Raw genomic sequence first — 20,686 nt, forward strand, 5'->3', positions numbered from 1 at the left:
CTGAAGGAAGGGGAAAAGGCAAGGGCTGATTACAGTTCATCTTCAGCTCGAGCATGAATTCTGCTTTTTTGTTTTAGTCTTTTGTGAGTGGTATGGCAACAATTCACATGTTAATTCTGTCATCTGAAAAAGTCTTGTGATAAAATGAGTGATGCAATAAAAAAGTAAATGTGTACTTGATAGGTCCCATTTGTCACTGCAATTGCAGGAACCTGTTACAAGCAAATTGGGGTGGCAAATAAACATTTGTGATCTTTGTGGACTTTAGGATGTGTGGCCTTGAAAAGCGGATTCCTTGCTGACCTACGGAGATAACTTTGGTTTGAAACCTCAGCATTCCTAGGAATGCTCTATCAGACAGACTATATGGCAAGTTTGGGCCTCCTCTGGTGCTTTTCCTTATTGGCCGTGGTCTCGTTTTCTGCTCAAGTGTCAGGTGGGAAGAACATGTGTGACCAGTTCCAGCTGCTTCCAAGAAGTTGTTCCAGCTCAGACAGCTTAGGTTCAGGGGTGTCCATTGGACTCGAGAGGGGGAGAATGACCAATTCCCTGGCTGCAGGAACCCAGTGCTCCTTGGAGTGCCTTCTACATGGAGGGACTGCTTAGGGCAGGCTCACTGCAGCTCTGCGTGCCAGAATGACACCAACCTGCCCTGGTCCTGCACAAGAGCTGACCTCTTTCTGTCTCAAATGCAGGTGTATTTTGTCTCATCAGATTAAGTGGTCACTCTTCAGGCAAAGCTCTCATGGTCAATTGCAAATTGCATACATCTATTGCAAATTGGCAAAGAGGAAATTAAATTGCATCCATGGTTGGGTGGGAATTAGTGTCTGTGGGCAGTGTTGTCTTGGCACAAAGTTGCTGTGCATTGCAAGCAGAGGAATTCAAGGCTGGTAGGAGGTAGGATTTACACAGACACATCTGACAGCTCAGGCTAGGCTGCAGTCTTTGCCACTGTGGGGTTAAGATGGACAAAAGTATCAAAATCCCAAATGGAGTATGTGTTGAGAAAATACTAATTAAATGTAGGAAATGGATCCTATCTCAGCTTCACTTCTGAGCCACAGGCCTCTAGTGGAGAAATAAGTACAACAATAAATTTAAACTCTAATTCAGATACAATGGACACATTTCTATCGTCTTGATTTATATTAAAATGAGTGCTACCTACTGTATTGCAGTCAAATGAGAAGGATATAGTCAGTCAAATGTAAAGGGTGAAGCGCCAGTGAACTACGATGAAATCAAGGGAAAGTTGTGTATTCAAGTGACACAGATCTGGACACTTCCAAAATTGCTTCTGTTTTCTTTGCATGGATGCTGGAAGAGTCTTGTTTTCAATAGAGTCCCCCATTCCAGGGTGTGAGGCAGCTTAGGGAGGTCACCTAGATGAGTGGGTTTGCTTTGGTTTGTGTAGCAGTGTCTCTGTGGGTTTGGTAGTAACAAATCATGAGACAGCAAAAAATGTACATTGATGCTTTGGTAAATATTCCTTTCTTTGGAAACTGGACATGTTTCCTCATTAGTACATGTAGGATATTTCTGCATTTAATCTATGTTATTTAAAGGGGAAGAGCTTTAGATTTTAATGGGGCCGACTCACTAACTATCATAAAGTTTTCAGCATCATTAACAGGAAAAATAACTTCATGTACTTAAGTCAGAGTTAAATCTTATTTCTTCTGAATCTTCTTTCTGAATGATCTGATGTTCTTTTAATAAAATGTCAAAATTTCATATTTGAATCTTATTTCTTCTGGGAAAATTTAATGGAAAATAATAGAGTTTAAGTCAAGGATTAATTTGGTACAATGTTCTACATAAATTTCCCAATCATTGTAGGAGTTAAAAATCAGAATCCCTTGAATTGATCTAAGGAAGACTTTTTTTGTAAGCACCAGAAGAGTAACCCAGTTGTCTCCATTTTCAGTTTTAATGGTGGAGAATCTAAAGCTTTTAGAAACAGCATAGGATTATAATAGATTCTTACAGCCCTTGTGACACAACTGTTTGATTATGTCAAGCTGAAACTGAGCATCTCATCTATTACAGAAAGAACAGTAGCATTTTGCTGCTGAAAAGCTGATTAATATATTGGATTTTTTTCTTCTTTTTGCTTTTCCCAGCGTTCAGCATCCCTAAGCTTTGTGGGCTTTCCAAACGGTGCAGAAATGGAATTATCTCCCACGAGGTTATCCAGCTCAGCCGACCCAGAGGTGAAAGGCGCAGCTGCTGTGACACCTGGCCCGTCCCCAAACGCCCTCTGTGAGTGTGACACTGCAGCAGAGCCCCTGCCCAGCTACAGCCTGGCCCTGGGCAGGGCTCCCAGTGACCCCAGCCCTGGGGCTCCTGCTGCCCTTGCACCAGGTGATGCACTCCAGGGAGGCACTAAATGCAAGGTAGGGATGGCTCAAACTCCTCTGCTCAGAGGGAATCCACTTCCCTTTACAGCACGTTATTGTTGGTGAAACAGTCAAAATACTGTTTCAATTAAAGTTTTCCTTATCTGGTATTTGGAGACTGACTACAAATTATATTCTTAACATGAAAAGAAGGAAAACTCATAATTGAGTTTTGCATTTCTTTTTCCCCCTCTCCCTGCAGCTAGAAAATGAAGACTTCAGTGCTGTGGATTGTCTTCTAGAAAACAGCTTGGCCACTGCTGGGCAAGAGGTAGTTAATGAATTAACTCTTTCTATGCAAAAAGTGATGGAAGAACCTATTAATCTTTCAATCAAAAAGCCTCAGCATTGCACTTCTCCTTCTGAACTGCTCAGCAACACTTCTTTCCTGCCTGTGAATGCCAGAATGAGACAACCTAGAAGCAAAGAAGGTACCAGGCTTTTAATTATTTCCTTTAGGTTTTGGAGCTTTTTTCTTTCTTAGCACTGTGCATTGCAAGCGTGGTAAAGCAGTATGCCTATTAATATACTTATATGTAAATGTGCTTTTCCAGCAAGCTTCAAATGTTATCAGAGTACTTAATCCAATGGAAAAGTGTGTTTGATCTCATTTGTGGAGGAAAAACATGGAAATGATATGCTTTTAATTTGTGACATCCCTCATCTGTGAACCAGAAACGAGTGTGACTGTGTGAAGTACCTGGAGTATTAGTTCTCTTAGAGGCACTCCTGTTAATGAGACCTGCAGTTATGACTACTGAAGAGCTGGTTTGAAGAGTCCAAATTCAATTAAAAAAACCCACATTACTTCCAAAATGTAATCTGCCTTCTGCTAAGTCCTTCACATCAGTAGCATACCAAATTTTTGTTAACACGTTGCTCAGCATGTGCCTTTGCTTGGCTCTGTCTACTGTGGAACATTCCCTTCAGCCAAGGCCTATTTCTTCAGCCCTAATGGAGAATTAGACTTTACTTAACTCTTTTTATGGGCAAATTGCCAACATCATTGTGCTACACTCTAAAGCCTCATTCCTGCAAACTCTGAAAGTCAATGGGACTATTCATGCAAGCAAGGGATTGCAGGATCAAGCTGTTATCCCATGACTTATGCCAATATTTGGCTGCATTTCTCTATAAAAGATGAATTAATATTTCTCTCTCTGTGCTGTATTTTTATTCAGAGAATTCTAATTAGTACAAAGGAGGCCTAGCCCAGTGAGCCAAGGAAATGTATTTGTCTTCTCTTCAATGTCCCATGCCAAAACGTGGCAATTATGGCACAATCATTTGTGTGAGTTGTAAGAAGCAGGGGCACCCCTAAAAAGCTGTGCCTCAGGCAGGCTGAAGGGTCTTGGGGAGGAGCAGCAATGTGGTATCTGGGGTGGGTTGTGTGACACCACACACAGGGGCACCCCCAGCATTCAGAGTCTCACTACTGTCAGTAGCGGATGCTACAAATTTGCTGGGTATAAAATGCAGGCCCTGATGTGCAAGAGGCTGGAAAGCCTTGAGTGTTGAATTCAGTGCTGCTCCCTTTTCACAAGGAAGGATCAGGAGTGGGCAGTTCTCATCCTGACAGCATTTAGGGGCATGCAGTGAGGAGTTACAGTCACCAGTGCATCATAAAACGTGAGTTCTGCTGCAAAGGCAATGCTGACTCTGCTGGTGGCTCTGGGTAGGACTTGCTGGCTTCAGCAATGCTGTGCTGCCAAGCTTCATTCCTTCTGGTAAATGTCTCCAGTGACTCATCCTTTTCTAATAGCAAACCTAAACATTTCAGCCTAATTTAAAACAAAATTATTCTTATCCTAGGCACATGGGATGTGGTAAAAATTGTACTGTGATCATTTTCCCTCTTACAGCCACTTTTCTTTCTTATGACTTGCATAAACACCCTTCCCTCCTCTTCTCTTTCCTAGACTAAACAAATCTGATGGTTTCAGCCTCTCCTCATGGGTCAGGAGTTTGATTTTTTTTTCAAAACCACCTCATTCCTCTGTGCTATTTTGGGTTCTCTGCAATTAAGGAGGGCTGCCCACAGCCAAATGCAGTGCTCAGCTGAGGCTCTGGGATGCCATGCAGAATCAGAGTATCAGCTCCTTGTGTTTTACATTCCTTGCTGCTGGTGATACCCTGCAGGATGGCATTCCTCCCTTCTGCAGCAGCAGCATGTTGACTGTGTAGAGAACAGCTCACTTTAACTCTTAATTCCTTCCAAGAACATTTTCCTAGCCAGTTGTTTTTCTTTGGGATTACATTCATCTGACCCTTCATGAGCACAGTTACCTCAATTCAGTCCTACTGATTTAGGAGATTTTTTTCCTCTGATGCACTAAGGTCTATTTTTAACTGAAAACATTCTCCACAGTGCAACCCCTCTAGTTTGGTGTTTCCCACGAATTTTACAGGCAGTATTTTTTGATGGGCCCAGCTGCTGATGGAAATGTTGGTTAATGTAGGAAGCCAGCACCACTAGAACATCCTCTGCTTTGACACTGTGCAACAAGAGCTGCTCCTTCAGCTCGGTGTGCAGTCTCCTTTAGGAATTCTGTCCATGACAGGGCTACCCACCCTTCCCCTGAGCAACAATCACAAGTGAATAATGCCTTAGGTGTGATGTGAAATGCACCTTTCCTTGTTAGTCTTCATTTTATTGTTCCTTGTGGCAGGTACTGTTGACCTGAGCTAGACTTTCTTTTAAAAATCATCTTTTCCTGGCCCTCTCTTATCTCAAGATAACAACGATATTGTGTTTATTTCTTGTTTGTATTGGCTGTGTCAAACTAATTCCTAACAAAAGGTGAGATTACAAAATTTTTCAGTGGACTTGTATTTCTGAGGACATCCACTGAGGCATTTGTCTCTATCCTATCCCATCTCCCCAGAACTGTGCTATTACTTGTGTTTAATATCAGTAAAAACTACAGCCAAATGTGATACAGCTACATAAAGCTACAGCTAAATAAATAGCAGATAGTTTTGAGTTCATGTGTTTATATGTTCCAGACACTGGAGGAAAGAAAGGAATTGTAGTGTTAACTTTTGTCCTGTGGTGGCAGATGGGAGACACAATTTACTTCCTGTTTTCAAGTAACTGGAATTATTCAGAAGCTTCTTAGCATAGAGCTGGAGACCACAAAGATTTCCTGAGCCCTGGAGGTTCAGACCTCATTGGGTCTGTTTTTCTCAAGTGAAGGCTGTATGGCAAAGAGGATTACTTATGTTGTTTCATTTATATGGATGTATGTGATATGGCTGTGTACATAAATAATTCCCTGGGAAAGAAATAATTTCTACAAAATATTTCATATATGCTCCTTCTATTTAGAACAGAAGCTGTGGTTAAAAGTAAAAAGGAAAGACAAAGACTCTGCACCAGAACAGAAAATAGCATGCACATTTTCTATACATATAGATGAAACTATTCCATATTTCACTTATGATATCATATTAAACACCAGTCAGAAGTACATGAATATTGAAGTACTTTCTACTCTAATCTGCCTGTGATATTATAAATATTTTATTCATTTTCTTATCTTCTGTTCCAGATTCCAATAACTGTGAAAAGGAACATTTTGAAATGGATATGAAAAGCAATCAGAATGTCAGGTAGCAGAGTCTTTTTTTTATACAAAAGCACTGGCTGTGAAATTTTATGCATGTATTTAGAAAATTTGTCATACTTAACGATGATGGAGAACTTAAAAAGATTTCTAGATTCCTTATAGGTATTAGTTCTGAAAGTTGTAAAATGCTCTCCAACTTGAAAACAGCAATGGAAAAGAAGTGGTGAATTCATGTATTTCTGTGTAATTTTCCAGAATGAATAAACACTTGCAAGCTTATCTCACTTTAACAATTAGAAAATGTTAAGCCCCAATGAAAGCTAAAAGATATAATGGGAACAGGATTAACATTACCTCAACAATTTTATAAAATTTGATTTTCAGCCACTGCTGTGATAATATGGTAAAGTTGATGATGTGCTGTGCTCCTGTTGAAACCAGCCACACTGAAAAGTATAAAGTATGACTTTAATTGTGGTAATTAAGAATATTCAGATCAGGGCAAAGCTTTAGCACAGGAGTTAGTAATGTGATACACATATGATTAATTTAAAGTGATTGCATTCACATTTCTTGAAGAATTGGTTTGTGAAAAAAAATCAAGATTTTCAGCGTTTGGCCGCCAGAGTCACAGGGGAAAAGGAGCACAAACAATGGTGCACGAAACTGAGGGCGGAGGAGAATTCTGTGGCATGTGGATGAATTTAATCACTTGTCCTTTTGGCTGCAGAGGTGCCCCAAAGGAGCAGAGGATCCCCTACGTGCGGCTGGAGCGCCTGCAGATCTCTGCCTCGGAGGTGGGCGAGCTGCCGGTGTTCAAGCTCCAGCCACAGCACAACGAGCAGGAGGGCAACTTCCTCCTGGTCATTGAGTGTGGCACACGCTCCTCAAGCATGTCTATAAAGGTGAGGGGATTTTCTTTGGGATTTACCTGCCTTCTGCCCTTTATCCCACTGGTTTGCAGGCACAGTTTCTGGAATTTTGTGCAGTAAAAAAGTCTGCTGATTTGTTTGACCCTCAGGTACTTTTGTGATGGGTTGTGGTAAAGACAGTACAGCTTTGAGCTTGCTCCTGCAGAGCTCAAGTGGAGCTCCCTGCGTCTTCCATTTCTGGAACTTTGTAGTGTTTTCATGTTCTAAGGAGCAACTTGGCTCACCTTTCTGGTTACAAATACAGGATAAGTAGCTTAAAACTGGCCTGAATATGTATTTGAGTGTTATGAACTGATCCCAGAAATCACAGTGTAATAGATTTTTAAAAGCTTTGTATTTTATTGCTTCAGTGGAGTCTTGGGTGTGAACTTCTTTCCACAGAAGGAAACAGGAATTTCTGGTGGGAAAAAGACCTATACTTTTTTATGTTTGGGGTTTTTTGGGGGCATGGTGGGGGGCTTGAGCTGTTTACCATAAAATTTGCAAGTGAGATTGTAGAATATCCTATTTCTATCACCTGTGGTGTAGAATCTGCACAGCTCTCTCACAGTGCTACTCCACTGCGCTGTGTGGAGGAAATGACCTGACCAAGGTGACCTGGCTAGCCAGTGGCAAATGCCAAGGGTGGGGATCTCCTGAACCCCAGTAGAGCTCACTGCAGAGAAGCACTTGGAAGCACTTGTTGGAAAATTGTTGGTAGTTGTGCCTTCCAAGTACAGTAAGTACTTGGCTATCTGCAGATAACCAGTGATGCTTTATGCTGATGTGTGAAAATGATGATTGTGTGATCCCAGATTTTTCTTCCTTCAAGATAAATAAAGATAGTCCAGCTGAAGGACAGAAGTCCAAAGAGGAGAACTCAGAGGGTGGGAGATTTCTCATCTCCCAGGCTGCAGGACAGACACAATCCCCATCTGTTGATCAGAAGCTCAGCAATGGCATCTCCAGCATGAAAAAATCCCCAGTTACTCAGGAAGTCAGTCCAATTGAAAATGAGGATTTCTGTGCTGTGTGTCTTAATGGAGGAGAACTGTTGTGCTGTGATCACTGCCCCAAGGTCTTCCATCTCTCCTGCCATGTTCCAGCCCTGCTCAGCTTTCCAGTGTGAGTATGGATGACATTTCACTACTGTGCTGTTCCTGCTCACTGCCTGGGGGCAGAAGATATCCTCAGGGATTGGTGTTTCAGGCTTATGCAAGGGCTGCATCTCTCACTTGCCTTTTTTTGATACTTTTTTTTTGTCTTACATGCAAGGAACTAGATGAATTATGAAAAAGAACTGTTTCCTGTCACTGTGCCCTTTCTGCAGTTAACTGGCCTGTACAGCAAAGGAGGTGGCAGACCTGAACTTAAACTTTCATGTGACTCACTGGAAAAAAAAAAAACCTAATTCTCATGTAGCATCTAGAGTGTAGACATCAGTTCTTGGCAGAACAGAGACTAGCACAAGGGAAGGGCAATCAGTGAGTTTTTATTCAGTTTGTTAGCAATTTTATGGAAAATGTAGGATTATCAGGGCTTTTGTGGAAATATTTCAGTCATTGCTTTCCCTAAGATACAATCTCTTGCAACTTGTCACAGATGGATTGTATGCAATGAACCAGAAATAGACACATGTCCACATACCAAACTTTAAAGTGAGACTGAATAATGTGCATTACTGTGGTATGCAATTCTAAGTTTGTTATAAATCATTACTAAGTGGAACCAAAGTCTACTTCATTTGAACCAAGCTCAAATCATTGTCTCAGCTGAGAAAAATATGTTGTAAGGTATTAATTTGGAGATTCTGGTTTCTCCTTTCTGTTTAAAAACCAGGACTTTTCAGCTCTTGGATTTCATTCTGTTCTCTGGTAGTGGAGTTATTACCTTCTAGTTTCAAAGCACTGTGAAAACCAAGCTTTCCTGTTAGAATAAACTTTAAAGGCAAAGTTAAACCCTAATGAAGTAAATTAATTCCCTTAACTAAAGTTATAGGTTCATAATTCTTGAATATATCTTCATCTGTAGCTATTCAGACCCTGATGTTGTAGAAGTTGCATCACTGCCTTCACAAAATTCTTCAAAGGTTTCTGAAAATGCATCTACTAGCATGGACACACATGCCCTTGCAGGATTATGTCTGTTTGGTTTGGGGACCTGTGTTATTATCACACCTTTTCTGATAATGTTGATTTCTTAGATAAATATATCAATTATTGTATCAATTGATAATAAATATCTCAGTTATCAAAAGGGTCTGGGTTTGTCTTATGAACCAGTTGCTGCCTGTTTTTCCTTAGTGTTTTTTTTCAAAGCAGAACTTGAATCTACCGGCTGCATACACTACTGGTAGATTATTTCAAACTTAATTTTGTAGTTTTCTTTTCCTCTGTGACCGGAAAAAAAGTGTGAATAGAATCTGAAATGATTATACTTCTAACTGGATTCAAATCCAATGAAAAATATCTAGTACAATGGGCTTCAGATTGCCTGCTATCATAATGCTAGTTGAGGATGAGGCTTTCCAAATGGTGATTCCTGAGATTTGCTGTTTGACAAGGGTGTGGAGAAAATTCCCCATGAGTTTTGTTTGGTTTCTTGTTTTGCAGGGGGGAATGGGTGTGCTCGCTTTGCCGTAACCCCGCGAAGCCAGAGGTGGAGTATGACTGTGAGAACACACGCTACAGCCACAGCTACAATGCACAGTGTGGCCTGGGGGACTGTGACCAGAAGGTGGGAATCATTATATAGTGCACTATTTAGAGCAGGACATAGGATCTCAGCATGGGGCTTTGCTTTTTCATGAGATGGTTTTCACTTGGCTGCTACTCAAACGTTCCGCACTGCAGTAAATACAACAAAAGCATTGTTATTGTTTGGTTGTATATTATTTTGTGTATTAGCTGGTCTTCTTTCTAGGCATTGCTCTTCAATATAAAAATGTTATAGAGAGATGAAGCAGGCAGATGTGGGATTCTTTTCTACTTTGAACAGGGAAGTCATACTCAGGAGCAGAGCTTCCATGAGTCAGTTTTGCCTGGTTTGTGACACTGAATCTTTTTCCTTTAAAACCTGGCACCTTCTCAGACATCTACTTGGGCCAGTGCAATGACATTTTTGTGATAAAGATATTTTTTGGACACTTTAAAGTTGGATTGAAATCATCAAACAGTCTTCTTCATATATTCCATTAGTTCCCTTGAAGATATTTTGTCTCTTAACTCAGCCTAGAGGAAAGCTTATCACTTTGCATACCTATCACTAGTTTTCTCTACCAAATCTTTCATTAAATAATGGCCTTTTCCTAAAGTCCATAGTATTTGGAAGGCACAAACGCAATATAGATGTGATGTGTATATTGGTGATTACTGGACAGGGAGGAGGAGTCCGCACAACTGACCGCAGATGATGAGCTGGCCCTGTTTCTACTGGATTGGTACCACTGGGCAAATATTATTGGGATTTGGGTCTTGAATAGTGAAGTCCTATTTAGAAAATTTAGTTGATTAAAATTTCCATTGTTTGTGAGAAAATATGGCTTATAATCTTTGTGTAGTGCATTTTTTTTCACTAATAAATGAGCCAAACACTAGTGTGTTTTACAAGTTAATGATGATTAAAGGGAATAGTTTTCATGCAGTACTACCAACTTACATTGGTTGTCATGAATGGATATGAGCAGTGGGCAACATTGGCCATTTAACTCTTTCTACATTGTTGCTATCTCCCAGTTGAGAGCCGAGGAATAGATCTGGAGCACAGATCTAAAGTAAATAATGATAGTGATTAATTCCCAAGAATTTCCAGGAAAATATTTATTTTCTTGCATTTCTTTACTATCCTTATTTTCCAAGGTGTAACAATGCTATGAGGCAAAATGTGTCCCCCTGACTAGAGTGAAGTGTGCCATTTTGCATCAGAAATTAATTTGAGAATTCACTTTTTTATTAGTATGATTGATTAACTAAGGGTAATAATGAAACTCCCTTGTTTTGAATTAAAATTTATTACAATTTTGGCTTCCACAGAAGTGTGAAAAGCTGGTGCTCTCCCTGTTCTGCAGCAGTATGAGCCTCCCATTCCATGAACCTGTCAGCCCCCTGGTAAGTACTGCATGTGCAGGGATCAGAGAGAATCCAGAGAGCCTCACAAGCTTCTCCTTTGTCTTCTTGAAAGATATTCATGAGGGTTTTTTCTGAAGAGTATTGATTCCTAGGGAAGGGTTCATGTTTGCCTCTTCCAAGTGCCTTGAAGGCATCAGGCCAGAGGCAGGGAAACATTTGGCCAGTGCTCAGGCCATGTCTGAGTGCCAATTTAAGAAGCTGGTAGAATGGCAAAGGTCTATGAGGGGTTCCAGTGATTTTTTAAGAGTTGACTTGCCGTGTACATGGAGAATATTGTACAGCCATAAGAGAAGTTTTCTCTAGAAGCAACCCTGAACTCCCTGTTTTCTTGTGCTGTGCACACAGAAGGTAAATGTGACTGTGCAGGCAAGATGTAGGGATATCTGCTTCATCCATCTACTCCACATTTGCAACATTAACTGCTTGCTTTAAGGAAGGTGGAGACTTACACTATTGTAACAATAGAGCACCATGTATTAAAAGTTGAAGAGGGGGAAAAATAAACGTTTTATGTGAAGGAGTAGTTCAAATAATGATATAAAACCCATTCCACCTAATAAAGCTTGTAATGAACTTATGGAACAAATTAGTTGACAAGTAGGTTTAGACCCTGAAAGATTTAAGAACTGGGAAATCCTGGTAGCTGGTGCCCACTGAAGAAAGTTTTGTTGAACTTTTAAAAGAGTGCACAGTATCCTATTTTGAGTCACTCTTGACAGACTACTTCCCACATTATCAGCTGAAAGTATCACAGCACGTTCTTTTCGTAATTGCTTGGGGAAAATGTCAGCTAGTTATCAATGTTACATATATTATTGATCATGGTTAAATTTCAGTTATGGTTATCTGGGGAAAACTTTACAAAGTGCAAGCAGCAGAGTAGTCACTGAAGTGTGCTATTTTTAGGACCAATCTTGAAAACAAGTATGTTTTAATCAAATCAAAAAGCACCCAGGAAGATGATGTGCAAGTGTAGCCACTAAAAGATTAGAGCTCTCTACCCTGATGCAAGGACCCCTCTGCAATGAATTCTGTCCAAAATTGCATAGAAGTCACTGGAGAGGAAATGTTTTAATGAAAAATGTCACATACCTGCCTTTTATTCTTATTGCAGGCTCGGCATTATTATCAGATCATCAAAAGACCAATGGATTTGTCCACCATACGAAGGAAGCTGCAAAAAAAGGACAAGTCCCACTACTCTGCACCCGAGGAACTTGTGACTGACGTGCGTCTCATGTTTTGGAACTGTGCAAAGTTCAATTATGTATGTTTCTAAAATGCATGGGTTGGGGGGACACAAAGCAGGGGTTGGCTCTTTCAGTGGCTGTCACACTGGTGCAACTACTGCTTCCATGGAAGTCAGATGTAGGATTGGGATAAACAGAAGTATTAATCAGTTTTATTCTTTGGAAATTATGTCAGGGTTTCTTTAAATGACAGGAGTGAAGTTTGTATGAGTTATATACATATCTGAGAACTTGAGATACATATGGATCTAAAATTAAAGAGGGACATCTTCACAGACAACTCTATGCAATGTTGCTGTGAGATTTATGGAATATGGAAATTTTGCTGTAGGAAGCCAGTCACAGCCAGCAAAATACCTAGGGAAAATAAAATGCTCAAAAATTCCTAAGCAGGGGTTAGGAATTTGACTGCTGTTCTTTCTAGTTCACTGCACATCTCTACTTCTTGGAGGTGCACAAATGTGCTCCTTAACAGCATCTGGTTTTTACTTACACTGGAAATGCAGAGGGACTAATGGGCTGTAGGCAGTGTGCAGAGACTAATAGAGATGTAGCAGACAGAGCCAAGGAGAGATGTTGGGGTGGGGTAGTTATTTGGGTTTGATCCTAGATGATTTGTGTGTGTGCTAGCACTGAACAGTTATTCATTCCCTCACAGCCGGATTCCGAGGTTGCTGAGGCTGGACGATGCCTGGATGAGTTCTTTGAGGACAAACTGAGAGAGATCTATCCAGACAGGCATTTCCCTTCAATGCAGCAGGATGACTCTGATTCTGAAGACGTGGAGAGCCAGAACAGCCCAGTGCCATCCCAGGATTTCCAGTGGCCGTCATACGGGCAGGAGTGCGTGCAGCCCAAAAGGAAACGGCGCCACGCTGTAAGATTGCAAAAGCAAAAGCACTTGGTTGCCAAGTGGCCTCCCTGCTAACTCTGTTTACAGCTACTGATGGGAAGTTTTGGCAGGGCTGTCTGAGAAAGCTGTCAAGCTTCTATCACGGATGTGTGATCAGTTCTACATGTTATGTCACGGTCCCTTGAGTGGAATAAAGTGTCAGATGTGTATAAATGCGCGAGCAGGAGCAAATGAAGCCTCTCAGGCTGCGCAGTTATCTTCCTAGCAGAAAGCTCTGTCAGGGTTTGTAAAAAGATTAAGCCGTTTAGCTATTCATTGTTTGTTTCCTTTGTACACAGGACAGCGAAAAAACTAAAAGAATGATGTTTCAGCCAGCTAACAGCCTTCCTCAGGTATGACCTCCTCAAGATATGAGATTTGAGGAATCCAGCAGCATGACTGGCAGAGTTAAGGTGTGTGGGAGGAAAGCAAAGCGCTCGGGCTGTTTATTGAAACTCTCCTATTCTGCTGACCATATGCCTTATTTCTAGATCTTGTGGATAGACAACAGATCCAAAATGTTTATGTTTAAATCTGTCAATATCCCATCTGTTAAATCACATGTATGTTTCACAGTGTTTACACTGAAGTACTAATGTCTTGGTCATAGGTAATGATAAACAATAATAAAAATAACATCCTAATAATACTTCATACTGCAGTACTGTTTCTCAATGTGGCATCTCTATTTTGTAGAGCACAGGTAACCATGTAATAATCTTGCAGCCTCAGTGTGAATGTTGGCCATGCTTTGTGACAAATACAACATGTAGCCATTAAAGCTGTAATCCTGTTGTCTTATTCAATGATTTTTCTGGGAACTTGGCTGCTCCAAAACCTGTGAGATAATGTGATTATCTGATTAGCTGTTTCTTTTCAAGCACGGTGTTTTCATTAAATCAGGAAAGAACAAGTGATAGTAATGCTAACAGTGGGGCTCTGTGAAGGCTGGTTTTCAGCGCATACTGGGTGCTCTGTTTGCAAGGCATCCTTCTTCTGGAATCTAATTCATGCTTGGTAAAGCAGTGTGGGATTTTGTAGCTCTCAAAGGCAGCATTTTTATACAACCCAAGGCAGTTGTTTTTCTATAAAGTAGATATTGGAATTCAGCAAATTAACTATGGAGTGAATTACATGGTTTTAGAAGTGCCTATAAAATAATGTAATTTATTTCTGATTTTCTTTTTGCTTATTACCTGTAGCTGTGATTATCAGCAGTGCTAGAAGATGATGATAATGTAGAAGCTCAAACAGAAAGGTTATGATTTCTTTTTTTTTTTTTGCTAAATTTCACAATGTATAGGCAGAATACAACCAAGAGCAGATTTAGAGCTCGCTTGAACAAAGATTGTACGTAAAGTATGAAGGGTGAGATGGGTAGCAAGGCATCACACCTGAGCAAAGAGTGAAAGTTTGCAAGCTGCTTCCCACCCCTTCCAGCAGCAGGTGAGCCACATCTCTGCATGGCCAGTGCTTTCCTCATGTGTGTGAGGGGCATCTTCCTCCTTAGAGCTCTGCCCAGCAGAACAGTCCGGGCCGGGGCCTAGCTCTGGCACAGGAGGTTGTTGCAGACCTCAAACACAATAAAGTTCATTTTAATTAGGCTCCTGTAAATAAAGATGATATTTTCAGCATAGTTTATATGGGCTATTTTGTCTAGTAACCATGTATGTTATTTTAGATAACACTTTAAAGGTTTATATATGAAATAGTAATAAGACATGAATGTTGTATTCTACAATGTGGGACTTACTGTTTGCCCTTTACCTGGTAGTGTGCTAATCTTTCCTTTTCTTTGGAGAAGTGAAAATCTGGGTATTAGAAACCGACTGGCAAACTGTGAGATGAAGGGACAGCCTTTACATTTTCTAATTGTGAATTAATATATGTTTGCTTTCTGTCAAATTCCTCAAAACAGTGAGAGTCTTGGCACAGGACAATGAGTGCAGGTTTGTCACTGAATTAATCACCTTTATCTATGCTACAGGTTTAATTTCTTCTCAGTTCCTCCACCAAAGAACTATCTTTTACTAATCTAAAAATGGTACACTTTTTTAGATTTCATCTAGGGGTCGTGGTAGAAATGTGAGAGATAGTGATGGCTTCCTCTTTTCCTGGAAGAGCAGAGTCAATGAGAGTCTTCTTCTGTTTCTTAAAGTCTGTAAGGTTATTAACTGTACATTAGTTTTGGAGAACACCTGTTTAAATAAAATTTATCCAGGGTGTATTATGCTTTTATTAAAAATAGAAGTTTCCCAGCTTGTCATTGTAAGTAGAACACCTTTTTGTGTGTGTTCTGGCAGGACTGAATGACCTGAGCACTCTTAAGGCTATCTTAGATTCTGATTAATACTCTAAGACAGGTAACAATTGAAAAAAAAAAACTTCAACCTCATGTAATGCTAGTAATCAGAACAAAAACTGAAGTCCGAAGTATGACTTAATATATTTTCAAACATGAATCCATAGGTCAGCAAATTGCCAGTACAGTGCAGGTTATGGGAACAATATAATTTTTTACATGTAATGGGTTACATGTGTAAAGGGAAAATCCTTTCTGTGCTTAAACAGTTGGAAAAGAGATTAAGTGCAGTTTCATAATAGGTCTGTCAAAGAAGAAAAGGCAGCTACAGATTTGGCTTTGATTAACCCCCAGACAATTTCCAAGACCTGCTTGTTCCAGTATGGTGACGGGAGAATGGCATCACAGTTCATACAAACAGGGGTTTAACCATACACATTAACCAATGACTGCATGTTTATATGTGTTATGTGCATTGCTGAACAATAAAACACGTGAAATGTCTTTTTGCACATCAATCTGAAATTTTTGCTCTCAGTACATCTGCTTTCAATTCATGTATGGATTGTACAATATAATTTAACCATCATCAGCTAAATTGCTCATAACTTCTGATAGCAAAACAGAGCAGTTATGAAAGCAGCTATGCTAACACAGGAGACAGCTTGCTATTTGTGCTAATATTTTCAATACCAAGTAGATATTTTGCCTTTTTGTTTTTCAGTTGCTCTAAGTTATTGAGAAACAAACATGACAAGAACAAGTAGCAAAAAATGTTTGTTGTTTATATATCTGTACACATAAAGTGCCAAGAAACATGCTACTTATTAGTGAGAGGAAAAACATTTCGTAATGTATTAATCTGGAGGAATCAGAAGAGATATTCTAAAACTGAAAAAGCCAAAAATTGGAATAATTTACCAACAAAACCCCCAAAAATCCTCTATTGGCAAGAAGTCAAGCAGACACTGCAAGTGTTTTTATATTATTATTGGTTCCTCTCTGTTTGGTTTTTGGGAAAATAAAACTATCAGCACCAACTTTCTGACCTGGGGACCTATTGGCTTGAGGGGTAAGTAATCCTTCTCTCAGGGTTACAGCTGTGCTGATCTTCAGACATAATTAGGAGATAATTTATAGTGAGAGGTAACTTTTTTATTGTATAAATAGGAAAATGTAGAAAATCTTCTAGGCACACAATTCCTTCAAGTGTTAAATACAGGCAATTAACTCTATAATAGACAAAAAGCTAAATATCAGCTGAGTTTCTCTGATTTTATTTAGCTATCAAATGAGATAATCTGGGGGAAATAAAGATAGGCAGTAGTCATAGGCTGAGGAGAATGCACATCTTTTGAAGTTGTACTTGTAGACCAGGAGCATGAAAAAAGAGAATTGTTTTTTTGAGAAATGCTGCCCCACTATCTGTTCCTGTCTATTAGTAAATGTATGTGCAAGTATGTTTTACTGTGTAGTTATGTGTGCTCTCACAAATGAGCACATTTCGTAAACTGGTAGCATTTAGATTAAGGGACTTTTGTAGAAGCTTCTATTAGGATATGTAAAATCAGGAAGACAGTATTTGGATGGGTTTTTTTGGTAAAGTGTTTGCTATGGTGAATATTACTGTGGAGATGAAAAATTGCAATGTTCAAATTTGTTGTCACATATCCAGGTCCAGTTGCTCCCTTTTCATTCCAAGTGTTTTAAAAGAGGTTCTTGAAAGATAATTTTTGGATGACTTCTTCCTGTTTCTCTAGTAACAGACTCCCTGTAAATTTCAAATCAGAGCTAATGTTTGGATTGTGCCTTTAAAATTGTGAGATTTGCACATTGCAGAACTAGCTCATTGCCAAGTCTTGTGCTGACTGCCTGCACCAGAATGATAATTTCTCCTGGCTGAAGGAACAAACACAGCACCCTAACAGGGCTTCAGATGTTGAACTCTGCTCACAGAAACTCACAGAACTGAATCTGGTTTTATACTGGGCCTAACAAATGCCAGTGTTTGGAGATCATTAAAAAGCATCAGAATTGTGATCTTTTCAGATAATGACACTAAAACAGATAGACTGTTGTGCCAGGCTATTTTATGCAGTTATTCCTGGACTGTATGGTAATTTATAAGTTAGTGTTCGTTCTGTAAATAATCACATATTTGTTATTTACTACACTTTTAATGTTTCTTGCAACAGCATTAAACCAGGCCTAGATTTAAGTCAAGGAAATAGTTTATGCACATGTCTATACCACACTGTGTAGCCTGTGGTGCAGTGCAATACTTCTGAATTTACAGCCCACTGGGCCAAGCTAAGCAGTCCTTTCCTGTGACAGAACAGCAAATGGAAAACACCCTTAATTTCTTATACTGAAAGTATTAATAGAATAGGATGATCACTATAGAACAAGTGTTGCGTATATCACAGAAATTAAACCAGAACTTTATAGGATATTTTGTTCTATGGTATAAATTAAGGAACAATATAGAGCTTAGATAAAGTGAAAATCAATTCAAAATTAATCTTTAAATCCTACCCAAACTCTGTCCTGCATCTTACACATAATTTTGAATACCTCAGGCATCTGCAGTGCAGTCTATTATTAACATATACTGGTGGGCTTTGGTTTATGAAAAATAACATTAAAGAATTCAGCGCTTTAAGCAAACACTGGACACCCCTCTGTTTCTTTTTCCTTGTGGCCTCTGAGGGCTTTAGAAACACTGGTTAACTGGCTTTCATCCATGTTTGTGATGTACTTATAAATATTTCCCACTTATAACTGTGGAAAGCAGCATGACAAGCTAACGGAATGAGCGAGCAGCAGAGACGGAAATTGAATACAGCCCTCAGAGCTGGCTGCAGGATTATCAGGGAGCAGTGTTAAATGAAAGCATTGTGAGACATCTCAGGTTTGGGATACTGAAACCTTTCATTATGGAAGAGGGGATTTGGCTCTGACAGCATGCTGCAAATGATGCTTGAGCTTAGCACCTGCAGTCCTGGAGCAGAATCAGGAGTCACACAGAGCTTGTTTTACCTACAGGGCAGTTCTGTTCAGTGAGGGGCAATGCTCAGTCTACTGCTGCAGACTCACCAGTGCCTCACAGTTCCAGAGCAGCTGCAGTGCCCTGGGCAATGCAGGTACTGCAGCCGTAACCTCTGGCTGAGCCAGGTTATCTCAGGCATGATACAAACAGCATGGATTTTCTCTAGAGAATGAACCACATAAAAGCTCCCCAGAAATAATATCCCATATCATTCAAGAAAGCTGAAAGTCTTAATCTTTATTTTTGATACTTTAAATACCATGAGAATCTCTTAATTGGAGTGAGCCTGCTGGACAAGGAGCTCCCATCAATGACCTTTTGAGGTGACAGTCTCACTTCCTCGCTCTTGCATCATGTTCAGAGCTCTTCCCAGTGCTGTGCTGTGTTGCATCATGCCAGCCCCAGGCCGGTGCCGTGGGGCTGGGAATCCCTGGGGGCAGGGAGAGACAGCCTGCTCTGGACACGTGCTGGAGAGGTGGGAACACCCTGGAGACATTCAGCCCCTCAGCTGGGAAAGGTGTTACTGCAGCACACCCTTCATCTGCTGTCTAGATGACTCATATGGTGATAAGATATTAAATGGAATGGGAATAGGCAATTTCTTCCTTTCAGTGGTCCTAATTAGGGCATACTGTAAGTGTATGAGTATATTTATAGCCACAGAACTCAACATTTTACCTTGTGAGAAACCTGCAGAATTAGCCTGATTCTGTGTTTATTGGCTTTTATTGCTTCCAAATAATGCACAGTTTACAAATAAATTTACATTGGTTGCTTCACCTCTTCCCAGATGGTAGTACTATAATACCCTTCTCATTTTGAGTCAAGTTCTTCATTATTAATTCAGCAGTTTGTAATTAAATGATTAACTAATCAAATTTTTCCTCCTGAGTACCTGTGCAAATGCATTGAAGACTGATTGATTTAACTGGGGTCACTCAGAGATAAATTGAGCCTTAACATTGTGAAGTGTGAAAAACAAAGAGGAAGAGGCTCTCTGAGGAGGGAATAGGAGGACTTGACTTTTAGCTTTGTTGATGTTTTCTTATAGTTCCAGTGGGGAGGAAAAAAACCCGATGGTTCTGGAGCTAGAGATCCAAAAATTACATGGAAATTTGTGTTATTACTTTACCTGCCAAAGCTAAGATTCGGATTTTAATGTGTGTGACAGCATTAGGTGTTTTTTCCTTTTTTTTTTTTTTTACAGTCTCATCATATGGGAAGAAAATGAGAATTCTTTTAATGGAATTGAAGGTGAGTAAGCCCCAATGGTGACGCTGGGGAGGGGTGGCACTGCAGTCTTTTTGCTGGTTTTGGCAGAGAAGTCAAGTTCTGTGTATAACTTTCCTCACCGATTTAAGCAAAGGTGTTTCTGCAGCTCTTATGAAAAGATGAAATTTTTACACAGATGTAAAGGGGTGAGAGAGGGAGATGTTTTTTATTTCTCTCTCAGTTATATTTTGCAACTGAATGGCTATTTCCTCAGGTTCCTGGGAGGGATTTAGGTGCTGCTCACTGCCAGAGGTAGTGGTACAGCCTGAATGGGTCGGTAAACTTTAAAGATGCAGCAAAGCTCAGCTTTTCCCAATATTTCCTGTACAACGACACAGCCTCTGGGAACGGGAGAGTCACTGCCCGGGGTAAAGCAGGGGGAGGTTCGGTGCCGGGCTGGCTTCAGGGCATCGGCAGTGCTGGTACCTCCAAAGTAAGGCAGCTGGCTCCCTCTGCTGCTTTCAGCACGCTCTGAGTCGTTTTAAGCAAGGAGAATTCGCCTCCTCCAAGTCCTGCGGGCTCCTGTATCATTGCACCTTCTGGTTTTAATATGGTCTCCTTCCACGGGAGGTTGCTACGGGGCTGTGTGTTCCCCCTTAGCTTAAAATCTGTGCAGACCTTTACAAAGATTAATATATGTATTCATAAGCGAGAATGAAGCTGTAATGTGGCAGCTGAGTGTAAGCATTTTAGGTAAGACCTCCATAAAACCATAATTACACTCATCTGTTTCCCTTAAGCGCCCGGTAGAAAACAGTTAGCACTTATATATCTCTTGATAGGTCTCTCTCAATCTGGTCTTGTGGGGAAGGAGGGAAGTTAATTTCCCCCTTTATTTTCTTTCTAGAAAAAGATGGTGCTTAAATTCAAATTTGTGAGAAAAGCAAGCTGAAAGTGTTTGTCAAAGCAGGT

At 40.2% G+C, this 20,686-nt stretch overlaps 1 protein-coding gene across 1 annotated transcript in view; it reads left to right on the forward strand.

Moving 5' to 3' along the window:
* Nucleotides 1–13,853, forward strand: part of TRIM66 (tripartite motif containing 66) — a 45,464-nt gene extending 31,611 nt beyond the window's left edge. Inside the window, exons 11-20 of the mRNA XM_036383852.1 lie at nt 2,127–2,399; nt 2,605–2,833; nt 5,954–6,014; nt 6,702–6,876; nt 7,715–8,007; nt 9,495–9,618; nt 10,914–10,988; nt 12,124–12,276; nt 12,918–13,136; nt 13,451–13,853. Coding sequence (XP_036239745.1) covers nt 2,127–2,399; nt 2,605–2,833; nt 5,954–6,014; nt 6,702–6,876; nt 7,715–8,007; nt 9,495–9,618; nt 10,914–10,988; nt 12,124–12,276; nt 12,918–13,136; nt 13,451–13,510 — 1,662 coding nt within the window. The 3' untranslated portion in view covers nt 13,511–13,853. The remainder of the gene's footprint in view (nt 1–2,126; nt 2,400–2,604; nt 2,834–5,953; nt 6,015–6,701; nt 6,877–7,714; nt 8,008–9,494; nt 9,619–10,913; nt 10,989–12,123; nt 12,277–12,917; nt 13,137–13,450) is intronic.
* Nucleotides 13,854–20,686: the final 6,833 nt, after the last annotated feature.

Source organism: Molothrus ater, chromosome 6 (genome assembly GCF_012460135.2).
Source record: "Molothrus ater isolate BHLD 08-10-18 breed brown headed cowbird chromosome 6, BPBGC_Mater_1.1, whole genome shotgun sequence".
Taxonomy (NCBI): Eukaryota; Metazoa; Chordata; class Aves; order Passeriformes; family Icteridae; genus Molothrus; species Molothrus ater.